General features: G+C 41.4%; 1 protein-coding gene across 6 annotated transcripts in view; it reads right to left on the bottom strand.

The window, feature by feature from the left end:
- Positions 1-19519, bottom strand: part of LOC311067761 (uncharacterized protein) — a 137373-nt gene that overhangs the window by 31501 nt on the left and 86353 nt on the right. For 2 of the 6 annotated variants that reach the window (XM_084089831.1, XM_084089833.1), the window contains 2 exons: positions 15951-15996; positions 1844-8891 (listed from right to left, as the gene is read on the bottom strand). In XM_084089831.1, coding sequence (XP_083945957.1) covers positions 8097-8891; positions 15951-15962 — 807 coding nt within the window. In that variant the 5' untranslated portion in view covers positions 15963-15996 and the 3' untranslated portion in view covers positions 1844-8096. Of the gene's footprint in view, positions 1-1843; positions 8892-15950; positions 15997-19519 lie in introns of those variants that run through there. The other 4 variants (XR_014603281.1, XR_014603282.1, XM_084089832.1 and 1 more) reach the window with 3 other exon arrangements.

Here is a 19519-nt window from a genome sequence, read left to right as displayed (position 1 = left end):
TTGCAGTACAAATGAGAAACGTAATTATGAACTAGTTGTGCATTTAAAGTTTACTACTGTTACACTTATAGTACACTTAAACATATACTTTTATATACTAAAAGTGGGCCAATTTAGTCCCAAGCGGTATTAAAATAGTACACTTACAAGTTTACTACTAGTACATATTGACATTAGTATACTTACTACATAATGTATACTTAAAAGTATACTTGAACATTACTTAAGTATACTTCATAAAATGAACTTTAAGTATACTTCTTTTTCTTAAGGGTAGGCTAGGAAATTTACTTTATAAATACTTTTTATAATACTGGTTGAAACTCTCTTCACATCCTGATAGCAATCAATAATAGAAGTGGTCTAAATAATATCTTCTGTGGAAGTCTCAGGACCAAAAAAATTTCACACGTCATCGGCGCGTTCCATGAGGCTATGCAGAGTTGTAGACAGACAGTCAAACACACAGCAGACACTTTTTACAGTTACTCCTGAACCGAAACATCGAGCTTATGCTTTGTTCACACCATGTCATAACCGTAATTATGAGATGGCAACCTGTGACATTCTGCCTAGTGCTGTTCAGGTCCTCACACTCAGATTCATGCTTTTCTATGTCAACACTATCAACGCCAAAATTAATCAGCATTAGTCAGGTGGTACAACTTAAGCTCTGTAAGTTGTTTACATTCATTATTATTGTAATATTATGTGCTTTGAGACATTAGGGTAATTTAATGCTGTCTCTCATCTTGTGACGTTTTGCAGACTCTCCTGTGCGTTCATGTGCTTTGGAGGAGGCGTGGCTTTGGAAAGCGCTCTGAAGGGAGGGTGGGATCTTTTGCTTTTAAAGCGAGCTATTGCTAGCCTCTTTGAAATTGCCTATCCTACCTTTAATCAAATTTAGTCTAATTATGGATACTATACAGAGAAACCGAATGTAAATATACTGATTTTTACAACCTTTATTTTCTCTATACTTTTTAAAACAATTCAGTCTTCTTTTGTAGAATTTCTTTACGAAACAAGAATGACATCTTTCTACTGTTAAAATTAATTGCAGTATATGTGTCACAATCCTCCAGACCGGTAACCTCAGCACGCTACATTTCCCATAATCCTCTCTGGCTACCACCTGTGCACACTCAACAATGACCACACCTTTCTGCCGTCAGCCTCATCAGTACATCCATATAGGCCAGCACCAAACACGTAAGTTGCTGTCTTGTTCAGTCTTGTAATATGTTAGGTATTGAACTTACTCTTTTCAAAACTTAAGTAAACGTGCAAACAGGCATGTAGGTTTACCGAGTTTTGGGGGTGTTTGTGTCTGTGTTAGAACAGAACTCATGTTATTTGAAAGATATCGTCATTGATTGAATGCATTTTGTGCCAAAGCAATGATAAATGATCCACTGTTTAGCCCAAATAGACTGATGCTGCGCTCACTGTGTGAAGAGACAAGTTTTGACAATCATGAGTGTAAAAAAATATGTAAACTTTTAAAGAAAACAAATATTACTTGAGTATGTTATAAGAAAATACAATTTCAGTTTTTCTACTTTAAAATTTCATGTTTAATTCAGTGTGTCATTTCTTTTTAATTATTTGTGAAATTTACTAGCAATTTCTGAGTAATAAAGGTTTCAAAGTAAATCAGTGTATGGTTACCCTAATAGCACTATACCACATATGGCATCCATCATGGGTGATGCTATGAACTGTTGTGTATATATGCTTTTCAGTAATGGAAATATAATTTAATATCTGACCCAATATGCACAACATACACCCCTAAAATCATAACGCACAGATACCCATAAACCTCATAAACTCCAGTCCAAAAAACGTCCAACACTCGTTTGCAGCTTTCAGATGGGAATGATCTCTGGAGATTGTTATAAGGAAAGACATGTTTGATACTTGTGGCCACATTAGCCTACGGTTCATGAGAATGCAGCACCAGAGGCCATGCGGCATGCTGAAGAGGAACACATCTCACAGACCTGCAAATGTCAAAGTGGCTTCCTGCTGAGCGGCCGATCAATGCTAACCTGTGACCCTGCCACCATGCCGCAGTATTTATGCTCGGTTCTTCAGAGGTCAGACGTCGCACAATTACCACGAAGATGAGAAGCAGAGAAGGAACGAGAGTCGAAGGAACAGGAAGAAACCAAGTACGATGCTAAATATAGATGAGGCAAAAACACATGCTTTATAAACTCTTTTTAAACACTTTTGACAGTAGCTATAATACAACGGTTTCCTTCCAAATACAGCACTTAAAGAATTTTGTAAAGACATTTTATGCTCAAAGACCAGTCCAGGAAGGATAATGCAATTAGTCCTGACAGTTAGTTAGTTGGTGTACAAGCAAAGCCACCGTTCACCAGCTTATATATATACAGTACATTTATTTATTTAGCAGATGCTTTTATCCAAATTTTTAGTACTTTTTTTACAAGAGGAAAAAAAAAAAAAAACCACTAACAGTAATTTATCATAATGGAACCAACAATATTAGCAGTGCCGCAACAGCACATTTTAGTGGTTTACACATCTAGAGAAGTGAAATTGCAGAACAGAAGTTTACATGTGGGTGTATATGGTCTGTTAAAGTCCTGGTAGTGGAAACCATTGAAAGCTTTGCCTTGGACGAGCATCCAAAGCACAACATACTCTGGAGTTTTCAGCAAATTAACGTCATGGCTTCTTTTATTTCAATAATTGCCACTGCATCTCTAGGACAGATATAAATGTATTGTTAAAAATTAGAATTATTGCCAAAGATCTGTATATCCATGCATCTATCTGAAAGTGTTTAAAACTAGCACTTGATTCACATACCCTGAAATATATTCTAATTCACACAGAGACAGTGGTGTATGAGTCACAGTGTTTGATAAATATTCTGAATGTTCTGATCCAATCTGACTTCTGACCTGTAATGCTGCCTGAATCCTAATCATACACTGTTCACTCGTTGGCCAGAAGAGAACTGGCCCCCGACTGAGCCTGGTTTCTCCCAAGGTTTGTTTCTCCATTCTGTCACCTGATGAAGTTTTGGTTCCTTGCCACTGTTGTCTTGGCTTTTGGCTTGCTTAGTTGGGGACATTTAATATTCAACAAGATTATTGATCTGCCTTACTTAAGGTGGACGATGATGCAATTTTCTTCTAGAAACAAACTTTGTTGTATTATTTTCATGTTATCACTGTGAAGCTGCTTTGATACAATCTGTAAAAGCGCTATATAAATAAAGGTGACTTGACTTGTTTGTGAGCACTGACCACTACCAGTATGTTACATAATGGCCGTCCATCCGGCTCGTAAAGTCAGTCTGGGCATCTGGGAGACTCTGCAGGACAAAACCCAGCACCCAGTGGAGTCCACCAGGAGCCATGAGCCTGAATGCACACATTCTGCACAGATGGATGTGCCGTAGCTTTCTGTGAATTGCATCAGCCAGGGTGGTCTATTTTTACTGTTTATTTGAAAGCTGGTGGTTTTTCTTATAAACATGCAGAAAGCTTTTAGGCAAGATATGTATGAGATATGAGGGTGTATTGATCCTTGGAGACTCGTTTTTTTGGAGTTCCTGGATATCAAGACCAAACCGATGAATGTCTTAAAGGGATACTTCACCGATTAGCATTAAGCTTTGTATCAGTAGAAACCCGGTAGCATTTTCGAATGACCGTGCTTCCCTCCCTCATGTCCCCCTGAGACGAGAGATTTCTGTATTGTGTGTCTGGAAAAAAAACTCAGATGACGCAAAAATCGTCATTTTGCGTCATCTGAGGCTTTTTTGGCCAGAGGCTAGAGACTACAGCCAGTAGTAGGAGCTAGTTCCGCATGTTTTCAACCCGCCCATAGAGGGTGGGATCTCACGATAAAACAGTGTCTTTTCAGTTTCGAGTCAGCTAGTAGCCTAGTTGTATCATTTCTTCCGATACTGCCCTCTGTAACCGGTAGGCGTGGTTTGGGAGTGTAGCAGGGCAACGAAGCAAGTGCATTCTGGGAGTTGTTGTCTTTTATCCACATGAGCCAAAAATCTCAGTCTATGACCCAATTTAAATACACATTCATCTTTCCAGCGGTGAAATATCCCTTTAAGTAATTTATGTCATAAGTTGACTAAAAGTAATTTCAACTAAATTGTCCAAGTAATGCTCAAAGGGATTTAGACTACACATGACAACAGAAAGATAAAGCACAACAAGGGCAACAACACATACCAAACTCAGATATGGTCACAAAGCTCAGTGATGCCTGAACAAAACGGGAGTCTTCTTGTAGTCTTTACACTGAGTTTCTCTTCATCCCTCCACCTGTTAAATTCCTATTAGCCCTAATGACACTCAAGCCTTTGAAGCAGCATACAGGATTTTCTTTCCTTTTATGACACCTGTTAAAGAAAGGCAAGCACTTCAAAAGGCAAGCGTAAGTGGCACCTCGAAGGGAGAGACGTGATCGCACTGCCGCTGAACCGTGATGTCATCGTCTTGACGCACCAGAGACGACGGTGAGAATGCACAGTGTGTCTGCATATCATTGTCTTGTCTTATCAGTGCAAACAATTATTAAAAGGCAATAAATCAGTCGGGAATCTTTCATCACCTGCAGTCAGTAAATATGACATGATAGTGACATGACATGACATAGATATCAGGAGACTAAATCCGCCTCGCCCACTCTCGATACCCACATTTAATTTGTCTCTGTTCCTTTCGGCACTTCAGAGACCACCCTTTGAGCCTTTGCAATAAGCAGAGTTAAAGATTCTGTCCTGTAAGACAGTACTCCTGGTTGCATTGGACCTGCATGCATTTTCGGTCGACGAATCGTGTCTAGAATTCGGCCTGGCTTACTCTCACGTGATCCTGAGACCCCGGTCCGGATACATGCCCAAGGTTCCTACCACTCCCTTCCTGCAAGCGCTGCCTTCGGAGGTGGCAGACCCAGCCCTGGCTTTTCTTTGTCTCGTTCACAATCTGCACCTTTACGTGGACAGAACGCAAAGCCTCAGGACCTCAGACCAGCTCTTTGTCTTTTACGGAGACCAGCAGAAGGGAAAGGCTGTCTCCAAGCAGAGGATGGCCCACTGGATAGTGGATGCCATCGCCTTGGCTTACGAGGTCCGAAGCATGCCTTGCCTGCTCGGGTTGAGAGCCCACTCCACTAGGAGTGTCGCTTCATCCTGGGTGCTGGCACACGGCGCCTTGCTGACAGATATCTGAAGAGCCGGGGCTGGGCGACACCTAACAGAGTCCGCTTTGCCATCACTGCCCGGTGTAGTCTCCCCCTTCTCAGGCTGGAGACACCCCAGTGACATTCCATATGTTGTACTGCCCCTAACTGGCCAGTCCATATATGTATTCGCCACATGTTACGTCCATTCGGGCAGAAATGTAGGTTCTGCAGCGTCCCTCTCCCCTGGAAAGGCACGCTTTCCCAGTGTTATCCAAGAGTTCCGCTGTGTGGGTTATAAAAGGAACAGCAGTTTGAACTCCCTATATGCAGGCCTTCCGCCCCAGTCAGTGGGGGTCTGAGAGTCCTGCGTAGGGTGCTGGATGTGGCAGCAACCATGGCGTTTTCCATAGGGATCCCAATTACATCGTAACGTCGAACGTGAGCGACTGATAGGGAACGTCTCGGTTACGTATGTAACCCTCGTTCCCTGAAGGAGGGAACGGGAGACGTTACGTCCCGTCACCACCGTTGCTGACCATCGCTGTAACAGCCATCACGATCTCGGCTCCTCAGCGAAAAACAAAGGTGCGTGCGATCGCTTCCGTGTTTATACCCACACTGCGGGGCAGGGCGCATGACGCGATTCATGCATGCCAACGTTCATTGGCTCGTTCTGTAGACACTCGAAGATGATAGGGCTCCCTGAAGTGATCCTAATTACGGCGTCACGTCGACGTAATGTCTCCCGTTCCATCCTTCAGGGAACGAGGGTTACATACATAACCAAGACGATTTTTGTTTTAATACATTGCAAATTCATGTTACAGTTACACCCAATTACACCCAATTACGGTGCCACGTCGACGTAATGTCTCCTATTCCCTCCTTCAGGGAACGAGGGTTACATACGTAACCAAGACAATTTTTGTTTTAATACATTGCAAATTCATGTTACAGTTACACCTAATGTTGTATATTTTCCAAGTTATGTAAAGATTACTTACACTATCAAAAAACAATTTTTTTCAGTTTTGCATTATTAATAGTAAACATATTTTCAGATCATCACCCAAAGCTCAGTAAATACTGCATGGTCACAGACACCAAACTGATTGCTCACTAAAATAGACCTTGATAATTTTTTCAAGATATTGCGAGTTTGATTTTGACAAAACGGTGATACTTTTTAAGTAGTCTTCTCATTAATACCAATATTTATTCATTGATTGACAGACTGATTGGAAGATGTGGAATGCACATGAAAACGAGAGGCGGGATGTATTGCATGAGTTGTAGGCCAGTCAGAGCACAATGGAGGCACTGCCTCCTTTCACATGACTTTTCCTTCATTCCTTAATTTTTTCCATTCTCAGTTACCCCCCGCCAAATTCACAGCACGATTTAGGGGGTCAGTTAAAACTAAATGAGAATAGAGGAAGCAAGAGAGATGCTGTAGCTATGTGGAACTACTTTCTTCCACCACGGTTTCAAAGCTGCCATTGATAGCTAAACAGATACGCTGAAGCCTCCATTATTAATTCTTATACTACGAGGCTGATGAATGCTTGAATCTGATTGGTTTACGAACGTTCTAAGTTGTGCAATTATTTTCAATGAAAAGCATGGCTGAAGTAGTTCCAGGCAGGTCTTGACCGCATTACAGTTCCATATCCCTTCTCCAAATGATTTCAGTTCCCTTTCGAGGTAACTCATGTTGTGTTGAAGATGACACTTTGGGGAAAGCCTCCAGCGTAATAGCGTCTGAAACGTGTGGAACTAGCCCAATCTCGATTGGTGTTGCGCCATGATGTTACATGTGACGTTGAACACGGAAGCTACAAAGGGGAGCCGGCACATAACAGTGTTCGCTTTTGCTCTTCAGCAAGCATTCTGTGTTTCTCTTGTCAGTCTTACTTGGTGTTGTTTGTCCTACGGTACAAAGCATTCACTTATATATTCCAAAGGAAGTGAAAAAAAAGAAATGGCGAGTGAGAGGCAATACAAGCAGTGTGCGTCTCCCTATCCTAGATACATCACTGATGGGGACACACACTCACTTGTGTTATGTGCCTCGGAGCAGGAGAATGCACGGGCAGTGCTTGATGGCACTGCCTGTGTGAATTGCGAGCTGATGCCGCTCAGAACGCTCCGCCAAGGCGGTGCAGCATTTACAATCATGGAGATTGCAAATGGAGCTGGCTGACGAGTTTGAGACGCCTTCTGTCATTTCTCAGCTCTCACAGCCAGCTCTGTTGTTCCCATTCAGATGTCGGAAGCCTACTCTGCGGCTTCTTGTGCCCGGGATAAGAACCTGATGTTAGATCTAGCTCTGAGGAGTTAGATGTTCTAAGCATTGAGGTAGGAGAATTAGAGGACTCACCACCTCATTCTACTGATTTTGAGGAGCTGCTGGAGGTTGTGACCAGAGCAGTGGCCAAATTAAACATTGAATTGCCATCAGAAAAGCAGGAGGTGCAAAAGAAAAGTAAACTTGATGAGCACTTCCTGCAGTCTCGGTCACAGCCTTCACGTAGGAGTCTGCCTTTCTTTCTTCACACACAGGTATCGCGGTCACGGAAAAGGCCGTTCTCGTCAAGATTATTGAGCCTAACTGTACATAATTATTACTCCATCCTGGGCTCAAACGAGAATGGCTATGGGGTGATGCCGCGGGTTGAAGAGACACTAGCATCATATCTTTCACCCGACACTGCCTCATCCCTCAAAACTCTGACGCTGCCCACCAAATCTCTGTGTTGGTGGGCAAGGCATATATGATGGGGGGGTCGGGCTGGTGCATGCCTGCATTCGATGGGCATCATGTAGGCATACCAGTCCAACCTCCTAAAAGATTTAGATGACAGTGGAGAGATCGGGCTTGTATACAGTATATAATGGTGACATCACGTCCCCAACCTTGTGCAACCTCGCGCTGTGACAGAAGGGGGGCTTTGGAGGAGGACGAGGTGATGGTGAAGGGATTGTGAGAGGCAGACGAGGAGGGATGATGGCAGGATGTGGCAAAGGGCTGGTGATGCCAGGACGATGAGACCCCAGCAGCAACGATGGAGAGTTCCTGATGGCACAGACCCAGAGCTCTCCAATGTCGACAGCCCACAGCGGAGATGAGGGAGGGAGGAGCAAAGATGTTGCTTGCTTGGCTGTCGACATCCGGGCGATGACCGACGGAGACAGAGCCAGTTGATCTGATGGCGCAGACCGAGGGTCAAGGGAGCTGAGCGACATCGCCTGGGTCTCCGGCGACGAGCATCGAAGGTGGAGCCAGAGTACCTGAGGGCTGGGTTGATGACGGTGTGACTAAGGACAGAGGCGATGCCGATGGGAAGGAGGAACCTGCTGCAGCCTAAGGAGTGGAAGGACGGAGCGCAGCGGATGGTCCATAAGTAAGTAGCGGAAGTGATGTGACAACTGACCAAGGGGGAGCCGGTGGGATGAGGGAACCCGGAGGAGCCGCTACGCTGAGAGTCTCTGGTGGAGCCGAAGGTGGGAGGAGCCAATACGGAGCCGATAGGTCGACGGGCTGAGATGGAGTGGAGGGATCCTAGACTGAAAGCCTCTTGGACAGGCGTTGCTGGTGGTTGCATGACCTGCGGCTCGATATCCTGGTAGGGCATCCCCAGAGACGCTGCAGGGCTGCAAATGTCCAGTAGCGATTGGGCTGGAGGACTGGCTGAGCTCTGTTGGAGAGGATGACCATAATTATGACAGTCCACACAGGTTAGCGCAAATAATGAATTCATATCAATATCAACTGTGACCGGACAAGGAGTGCAGGAGAAGGAACAACTTAACCCTCTGGGGACCACAAACGCGCCCGCGCGTTTTGCTCGTTTTTTTTTTTAGCAATGAAAATAAACACTAAATGCTCTGTTAATTTTGATCTTTCATTTTCGTGTAATACATCAATCGATCCTGTTCAGTTTCTATTTTTTTTCTGTATACTCACAATAAAAATAAAGTGTTTTGCTTTTTGACAAATAAAGAAAAATTAACATGATGCGATTTCTGCCTTCTCTCTGTCAGTAAACTCCCATTTGAAACGCGTTCGAAAATGATCTATAACTCCGCGAAAATTCAGTCAAACAGGCAAACAGACCCACGGGCATAAAGCTTGAGATCGCATCTTTTAAATGAAGTAATTTATATAAAAAACAAATATTCTCAGCTTCTGTAATCTGTATAAAAAGAGAGCGACTCCTGTCGAGCTCATTACGACTAGTGTTGTTCCGATTCCGATACTAGTATCGGAAATGCCGCCGATACCAATAAAAATTCTGGCATCGGTATCGGCGAGTAATCTACCCATGTACCGATCCGATACCATTTTATTAAACAATACCTAGTTATGCACGCTAGCTTTGCTTTACGCTGCAAATCGGAGATCAATTCTTCTTCGCTGCTCTAAACAGTGGTTGCTTGTGGCAACACAGGAAGTTTTCACAAAAAACACAAATTTTCAAATGTAGGTGCGCGGCAAGTGCATAATGTAAGAGACGCTGGCGCCCAACATCAAATGGCAAACGTAATGAAAACGGAACAAAACTGCGCTACTCGTTATTTTGTGCTTCACGGACCATTAAACAGTTTGGACCAGTGCAGCGCGAGCCGATCTTGATCAAGCTACACTGTTACTACACAGCACTAAGAGATCCAGTAAAGAAAGCATTTGAATTCGCCACTGAAGTAATACCATCGCTGCGAAATCTAGTGAGAAGCATTCACATTTCTCCGTTATTAACGGATCAAACAGCGCGTGGAAACCTGGAAGAAACATTGTGCTTTCAAGTAACGTTACGTTGGTTTTATTTTGACATTATGAATAAAATTGCTGCCCTCAAATGTTAATCTGAAATAAAATAAAGCTTTGTTTATAACTACTACAATATTTTTTTTTTTTATAAGGAGCTGTTTTTGTTTTATATGTCAAGTATAGCTCCATCATTGCTCAAAGTAAAAAATTATCCTACTTTATGATGTTAGTTTAAAAAAAAAAAAAAAAAAAAAAAAAAATGTAAATCAAGGAAATTTCTCTGCCATTTCTTTCCTTTTGCTGTATTGAAAACGTACCGAACCGTGACACCAGTGTATGGTATCGAACCAAACCGTGAATTTTGTGTCCCTATTATTCATATATAATTTTTTAGATTCCTAGATTTATTTGTTGCACTTTTTTATACAGTTATATTGTAAAACTAAAATACCTTTTATAAAATAATTCTATCAATTCATACAGGGCTAGTATGAATTGCAGCTGTATAGATATACACACAGGTATCGGATTAGTACTCGGTATCGGCCGATACCCTGAGTCCAGGTATCGGAATCGGTATCGGGAAGGAAAAAAGGGTATCGGAACATCTCTAATTACGACCTAATTCACAGTAATGTGACCACTCCCCGGAGAGCGCGTGCTATTCAAACGCAAATTCTGAGAACTATTTCAGAGCTGTGAAACGCCCACATCAGCTGTAAACAAAGCGCGTCGCGACTCCTCGCGAGTGAGACATTATAGCCTACCTTATGGAGAAAACATTCCTCAGAACAGTGCTGATGAGGAGCAATATCTCCTGAAATGAGGAGCAGATTCCGCTAAGGAGTGAGGTAGGCTGTTTTCTTTTCTCACGTGTGGAATAACGTTATGGAATAACGTTAGTGTAGGCCTATGTAAACCGCAAAAAGATGAATCGCATTTCTATAATATGACTCGCCTTTCTGTGAGATGAATGAAGGGGACATATTTGTAAAGACTGTTTAGCCTAAATATGAATCGCGCGTCTGTGTGTGAAAGAATAAACTGCTTTGCTATAGCCTACTGAGATGAGTAAAAATCGACTGGAATATGTTGAAATAAAATGTATTTGTATAAGCAACGTATTAAACTGCAAAAAAAATACTATTTTTGTCAAAAATAAATTCATAGACTAAGATGTTAGATGTTCCAATGTTGGCTATATTCAAACTAATGAATACATATGATAAAATGTAGGCCTATAATCTTTTTTTTTTTTTCTTTTTTTTTTACAAAGAAAGAGTACACTTGAAATATTGTTGAAATTGTAATTATTGTTGTAATTGTAACATTTTTAATAAAATAGCAAAACATATTTACAAGAGAGATGTAAGCAAAATCTTAAATGGTCAATATAAGTCTTCTTCTAAATACATCTTTTGTCCTTGCATTGTGGCTCAGTCAGTTTCACACCTGAGTGAATGGCTAATTATGCAGAGTGGGTGGGATCCTTGTAATCTAAGGTGTAAACTACTCCTCCCCCTCGCATATTGGCTTTCCAAGCAAAACCTGTTTTACACCATTTAAATCAATGTATTTTTTTTTTGTGAACGATAAAGCAAGACTATTTTTACATCATTTTGAAGCTAGAACTCAAAGGGACAACATCCATTAGTCAAAAGTCTTGTGGACACATATTTAATATGTGTTTTGTATTCAGCAACTTTCATTTTAATTTTTTCCAATAACCACGCATAAACATTATTCTCTTAAAAATACAAACATCTACATACACGTTGCTCGCATATTATGGTAGCCCTGTTTGTGCTATATAGAGTGAATTTACACCTTTGCCATTAACATGTTTATAAATAACTGAAAAAAGCACAAATGTCAAGGCATGTCAGAACATCTCAAGGACCCCAAAAACAGCTTGGTCCCCAGAGGGTTAAGTACTAAACACAAACGAGGATAATTAATCAAACACAGCTGACACATAATAATGACGGTAACCAAGGAGACAGATGAGTGGTGGGAATCTGCAAAGGACACATGATAGACGCAAATTAAAAACAAATGTCCATGAAAACAGAAACTAACAGAACATAATAGTGACATCTTTATAGTTCTTTTGAACTTTAATCTTTTTTAAACATTTGCTTAAATTATTATTTTTTTTGTGTATTGTTTTCATGCATTTAAATGAGAGTTTTTGTTATAAGAAAAAAACATTACACTATTTTAAGATGTCCTTGTTAGAGTGTAATTATACAGCACGTAGTAATATTAATTAACATATACTTATTATATGGTTAAGGCTAGGATAAGGGTTTGGTTTAGGGTTAGTTGCATGTATTTATGCATCATTCGCTGTTATTACTATAGTAACTACATGCAACATATGTAACAAGGACACTGTACAATAAACTATTACTGAAAAAAGTTATTAAACTTGTTAGGAGGACAGCTCTTTTTGTAACTTAATTCAATAACATGATAAAAGCTTCAGCAATTGTAATATGAAAATGTAATACCGTCACATGCCTAGTGTTGATTTACTTCAGTTCAATAACTGTGTAAAGTTCATTCAGTGATTTGTACACTTTTAAATATAATGTTTCATAATATTTGTTTTGTGTTGTGTTTTTGAACAGTGGATTATTTGCTTATCCAATTGTTTTGAGGAAGCACTGCTTCCCTTGCCCATGATATGTTCTAACAAAAACCCTAAAACTAAACATGCCTGCTGCCCTGATGAAAAGACCAGCGGTGCTATTTGCAAGATCTACCATCTTCAACACAGTGACTATGCAGGTCAAGCTGCTTCATCAGTCACGTTTGCTGGTGAACAGTGTACAGACGCCAACTCCTGCGAAGACCTCAGAAGACGCAACTCTGAATCAACATGCACCAATGCTCCATTTTTCTAAATGTCACAATCAGTTGTTAACAAACAAGTATTCATTACTTCAATGAGCTCATTGTTTCTGCCTTAAATTATTACATTGTTTAAATTAATACAGTTTTAGCTAAATGTGATTTTGTATATGTACATTTCTGAAATACATAACTTAGACAATTACCTCTGATAACAGATTACTCTAAATTATAATGTGGACTCATGCATTCGATGTCTATTGTGAAAAGCACCATACAAATAGATTTGAATTTAATTTAATTTAATTTAATTTAAACAGTATGGCTGTTCGGGTAAACCATCAATACCAACATCAAACAAACACCTGGGACTAGCATGCAGATTTTGGTCTAATCTGGTATTTTAGACTCTAGTGCTCTCCTTTCTCAGAATATTTAAAAGTGCAACCTCTGGAAGAGAGCCACATGCAACCCACGTGGTTTCACTTGAGCAGATCTCTCAACCACAGCAGGCCAAGTAAACATCTTCATGTGCTTAACATATCGTCTGCGTCCCAATGCAGGTGTTTGACTGAGCGGTGCAAACATCCGGTTGGAGGAGGCCTTCATGCCACACAGTTAGCACTCTTTCTTCCTCAGGAAGAGGCTCAGTTATCTGCGTCTGTGATCACATCAGCTGCTGATCTGAAGTCAGCTTCATGCTTTTTTCAGATGGCTGTGTTAGGTCTACAGAGGCTGGTCCTGGATCAGTGCTGGAAAGTTTGACACCAAGCGTGGGACGTGAGCTAAATGACACCAGATCACAAACACAACAGTGAAGTGCTTCTGTTTCTCTTGATCAACCATATGAACCAAGACAAGATCTCTGAAAACACTGTGAACCCCTCATGCGAGATGAAAACAAGAATATTTACATTCAAACAGTAAACATGTTTAAGATTCAGAGAATCTTTTTTGATGGCTGATATCTTAGAGAGCAGGGTACCCGATGACCAATATAAAGCCAATCACACTGTTTAATTTAAACATAAATAACACATGCAAAGAAAATTAAAAGTTATTTTACATAATATTTGATAAAATAGTTAATTATAGGGCATTCATTATTTGAAAGATATTAAGAACATGATTTAAAAAAAAATGAATCTGTTTAACATTTTTGCATTGTATAATTCTAAAATAGTGAATATAACTTTTGAGTTCTTAGTGCATCCTGCTCTTATTGGCCAGATAAACTGGAAAAACCTACTGGAAAGAAAAAAATTAACAGCAATTTAACGGTCATTAAAAACTGCCAAAAATCAACCACTAGAAGCAAACCCAGCAAGGATTCTGATGATTAGAGCAGTTAAAATGTCACACAGCCACACAATCCATTCATGACACACTGAACAGCGCCAGTGTGCCATGAACGACAGTAAATATCCTTTAACTATTTATATGTGAACCGGATTACAGTGAGCTTCAATATGCAGAAAGAATAAATCACACACATGATTTTACAAACCTAACAAACAACAGCTCATTGTGTGCAGACTGTATGACACTGTATCAGCTACAGTGTCTCATTCTGTACACAAACACACACAGACGGAGAAAAACATTTGCATCTGTTAATAAAGGAGAGTCGCTGATGCTACACAGGCTTTGTGCAGGAGAAGCATCTCCATGCTGTTCCACTTCCTGTCCTGGCACCACTCACACACACACATACTGTCAACACTCGGCACGCCACCCGACACACACCTCCCTCCCTGCCGACCTTCACACACCCCTGGAGTCTCCAAGAAACCCAATGACCTGACAGACAGGGCCTGGTGGATATGTGCACACACACACAGACCCTCCCTGTCTCCCTCAGGCAGACTCCTGTTGACATGCACTTCCCAAGCATAAGTAAAACAGCCGGATAATGAGAACGTGCTGAACAAACACACACGCACACAAGGGGAACTCCAGCTTATAAACTGTTGTTAGTCAGCCAGTTCCTGCAAACAGGCCTTGCTTGTCTCTTCATAACACCAGCCAGAGTTCATCCAGGAATCTCATTATTTTGCAGTGAATCTGCAGTAGATTGAAGGAAGTGATCTGAAATGTGAGAAAGTGTCTGTCTGTGAACTTTAGATTTGACAGAGTTATCAAAAGAGACACTGTACTCAGCTGCAGCTGTGAACATGGAGCAGAATGCAACTCATGACAGTCTAACGACACAATCACTCATCCTCATGATGTTATATCACATCAGTCTTCAAGCTTATAGATTCGGGTCTTTTGAAGAACAAGTTAGACAGCAAGTTCTGACAGCTTCTGATGGAACGGACTGTCTCATTACACAATCCATGTGTGCAACAGGTTCCTCTACTGTGATATACAGGGACACAGACACCTGCAAATGTCAATATACATTGTGCTTTTACGTCTCAAGTTTTGAAAATCATTTAGGTTCCATCCAACTGTGGACATCCCAAATTAGCACTGCCTTTACAAAATAGAAGTTGGCCTATACTTAAAGTTTACATGTAAGAGCACTATTTCAATACTTCTTGGTAGGTAATACTGTGATACGTTTTAAGAAAGACCTTCTTCATTGCTAAGATGTTATGAATTAGCCGGGTTGGTTTCAGTTTTATCCAGCACTCCTTACTGTTGCATTAAGTGAGAATCACTCAGAACGATTTGTGAACTGTAATATAATAATATAATATTCAGAAAGAATCGTTTTGCTTACCTGTTTGACTGATTCATTGATAAGGACGGACTCAAAGTCTGTTTAATTTGTGAATCAGGCATCCCTAGTTTTGATGTAACATTGTAATTTAAAATGTAATATTGTACTCATGGCTCAAAACTGGGCCACACTATGAAAACTTATACAATTTATTTGTCATGTGAAAACAACTACTACACTTAACCCACACCTCCAAACCCATATAAGTTAGAGACCAAAGATCTGGAAGCCCCAAATCGAAAGAGAAGAGACTAAACATGAGTCTGAGTGAACATGTCAAAACAAACAGCTGCTTCTGTGACTTCCTGTTTTTTCTACAGTGATCCCATTCGTAACACCATTTGAAGAAGTGGTCAAGCTGTACACTCATGTAATGGATAGAATGAAAACAAGAGCACCTACCAAGCAAATCATCCTGTTCCTCTCATCAACACTGCAGCGGTCCGATCTGGAAGGAAAATATTAAGACACATTAGCAATGCCATAATGCCATGCTGTCTGTCTGAAAAATGGCACATACAACTGACTGCTAAACTACAGAAGGAAAATAGTTGTGAAGGATAGATATGCATTACATGTCCAACAGAAACTGTAATCGGACCATTTAGAAGCAGTTTACAGCAGATAGACAAATTGTCAACAAGTAAAAGTTGACTCTGCTTACTTTTTAATTAATAATAATAATAAAAAAATGATATATATATAGTTCAGATGCAAAAGCCTCTAAATGCCATCTGAAATTTTCTTATAGAATGATCATTTTTATCAAGCTTGTATATTTAAGTTCAGTAATTTCACTTAAATGACCATTAATAGGTAATCTTCATTGCCATTAGAGTGAAATTATTGAATTTAAATATACGAGCTTGATAAAAATGATCATTCTACAAGAAAATTTCAGATGGCATTTAGAGGCTTTTGCATCTGAACTCTTCATATATATAATAAATAGATAAAAAAATAAAATGTTTGTCCACATAACCATCTGATCAAAATGTAATAACTTGTGCCACCTATAAACTGAATTTCGTGTCTCTTCAAAAAACTTGGATAAAACTGCTTAATTCATATGGATTACTTTAATGATGTCTTTATGTATTTGCGTGAAAGTTTTGGTTTTGTGGACTGTTTTTAATGGATGGACAAAAGTGATGAGAATAATAAAAATAAATTAATTTGTGATTTGAAGATTAATGTAGGGCTGTCACGATTATAAAATTTGCCTGACGATTATCGGTAGGGTAGGCAATTATTATTATTTTTTTTATATATAATGGTTGAAACTCTCTTCACATCCTGATAGCAATCAATAATAGAAGTGGTCTAAATATTAAAGGGGTATGAGAAAGCCGCAACCCGGAGGAAGGAGGAACACGCAGTCAAAGAGCCCTCGCCGCTGTGGGGAATCCGCGGTGCCATCGAGCACGTCTGAGCAGAGCCTGCCGCCATGGACGATCGAGGCGGTGCGCTGGAGTGAGTTGCCGGGGGGAGGGACTAACTCGCTGCCAGCCACCTGAGTTCTGAAGGGGCGGCTGCCGTCCACGAGGGAGCGCAGGAGCCTCCGCCGTTCACCGTGGGCCGGTGCCTACTGCCGTCCACCATGATGGGGAGGAGCATGGAATGGGGGACTCCTGCCGGCTGCCCGAACTCGGAGGAGCCGTCACCGTCCAACAGGCGGCGGAGGAGTGTCGAGCCATCCACCAATCCAGCACCACCGTGGAGAGAACCTGATCAAGATTTTTTTCTTTCACTCCACATGCTTCCCTCTCCTTTTCTCTTGCCTCGTTTGTCCTTACCCCCAGGTGCCGCAGCCGCCGTGTCTGGCCCCCTGGGCAAGCAGAGCGGGGCCGAGAGCCATGAGAGAACGGCGCGAGACCAGTGGCGTGATTGATGATGAGCACCACCTGTGCGCTTCACCAGCCTCGTATCTATCACGGAGGAGCTTTGGAAGCATAAAAGGAGGAACGGCGACAGTGAAGACGAGAGGAGACTTTTACGTTATGTTTTATTTATGTGTGTGCGGCAGTCGTCCGTGAGGGGCTGCCGCCTTTACTTTCGTTTTGTGTTTGTTTATTCTATAATTAAAGTTTGTGGGTTCCAGCCTCCTTCTTTCCACACCAGCTAACCTCGTTACAGTGCTATTATGCTTTTTCACTTTTTCAACTGTAGTTAGTGTAATGTTTTTATTTGAGCATAAAAAAGATCTGCAAGGTTACAAAGTCCACTCCAAAGGGAGATATTTTATTTAACAGAATTCACTTTCCAAGAACTACAACGAATTACTTGTTTGGACTACACTGCATTTTTTTCTGGCTTTGTGAAGTTACAATGTTAAATAATCCCCGCCCACAGCATACGCAAAAATAAGGGGGACGAGGCCTGGTTGAGCTGCATTAGAAGACAGTGTTGTCGCTATGTCAAAGAGATGCTGTTTTTTCCCATCCCGTTTCCAAAACCCATTTGTTCGACCTTCCTAGGCTGATGAACTTAGTGTGGTAGACACAAATTTGAAACACTGTTCCTGAACATTACAATCCAAACGTTTATCTGTGTGCTTTTATCGGAGAACAGTTTCCTGAAGAGAGTACAATGCAGGCTACGCACAAAAGCTTCTCCTGAAATGGAGCAGTTCCCACTTTGTCAGGACAACCTGTTGTTTGTGGATCACAAACTGTAAGTATGTCTTATTATTTGTAATTGCGTTTCTATTAACAGTTCCAATTATGAGTTTAATGTTGTTGCTACAATGTAAACAAAGGTCAAAGCTGTTTGGCTTCGCTCATCTGCTATCCAACTTCTGCTGTGTACACTCATGTCTTGCCTTACGAAAATTAACCATGGTTTTATTATAGTAAAAGTGTAGTAACCATGTTTTTTTGGTGGATTGATTATCATTTGTATAACCACAGTTGTACTACAAATGCCATAGTTTAACTATGGTTAGTGAAGCAAAACGCCTCGGTTACGACTGTAACCTCGGTTCCCTGAAGAGGGAACGAGCGTTGCGTCGAGAATGACGCTATGGAGAACGCTTTGCGTGATGACGTCTTGAAGCACATGTAAAATCAGTCCAATGGTGTGGCGGAACGTCAGAGGCGGGTGACGTCACGTACCAGGAAGCTATAAAAGCCGGCCTGAAACAGAAAACGAAAGCTTCGTATAGTCTGAAGTCGGGCTGACAGGCATGAAGGAGATATGGCAGGGTGACGCAACGCTCGTTCCCTCTTCAGGGAACCGAGGTTACAGTCGTAACCGAGGCGTTCCCTTTCAAGGGAACTCGCGTTGCGTCGAGAATGACGCTATGGGGAACGTCTATACCAACGCCTCCATAGCTACAAGTGTCTGTCCCGTGTGAAATCTGGTGAGCAGCACTAGGAAGACAAAACATGAGACCCTGGAGCAGAGTCTAGATCCAGAGAGTAGAACCTGACGAAAGTGTGCGGTGAGGACCAGCCTGCCGCATCACAGACGTCCTGTAACGATACTCCTGATATAAGGGCCTTAGAGGCCGCCATACTCCTTGTAGAATGGGACCGGACAGCCATAGGAGAAGGCTGCCCAGCCGCCTCATAAGCAAGTGAGATAGCCTCGACCACCCACTTGCTCATCCTCTGCTTAGACACTGGACCTCCCTTGTTAGGAGACCCAAAGCACACAAATAATTGATCACTTTTACGCCACAGGGCAGCTCTGTGGACATAAGCGTCTAACGCCCGAACTGGGCAAAGCAAATTATTAGCCTCCTGGTCAGCATTTTGAAAAGGAGGAGGACAGAAGGCCTGCAGAACAATAGGTCTGACCACATTAGTGGGGACCTTGGGGATATAACCCGGTCTCGGATGAAGAAAAGCTTTAACCATACCCGGAGCAAACTCTAAGCATGACGGAGCAACCGACAATGCTTGCAGATCCCCTATTCTCTTGAGAGAAGAAATAGCAAGAAGGAAAAGAGCTTTCAGAGTTATAAACTT

The sequence above is a fragment of the Abramis brama genome (assembly GCF_963993115.1).
Source record: "Abramis brama genome assembly, chromosome: 17".
In the NCBI taxonomy this organism is placed as follows: Eukaryota; Metazoa; Chordata; class Actinopteri; order Cypriniformes; family Leuciscidae; genus Abramis; species Abramis brama.
This window is presented reverse-complemented; position numbering and strand designations above follow the sequence as displayed.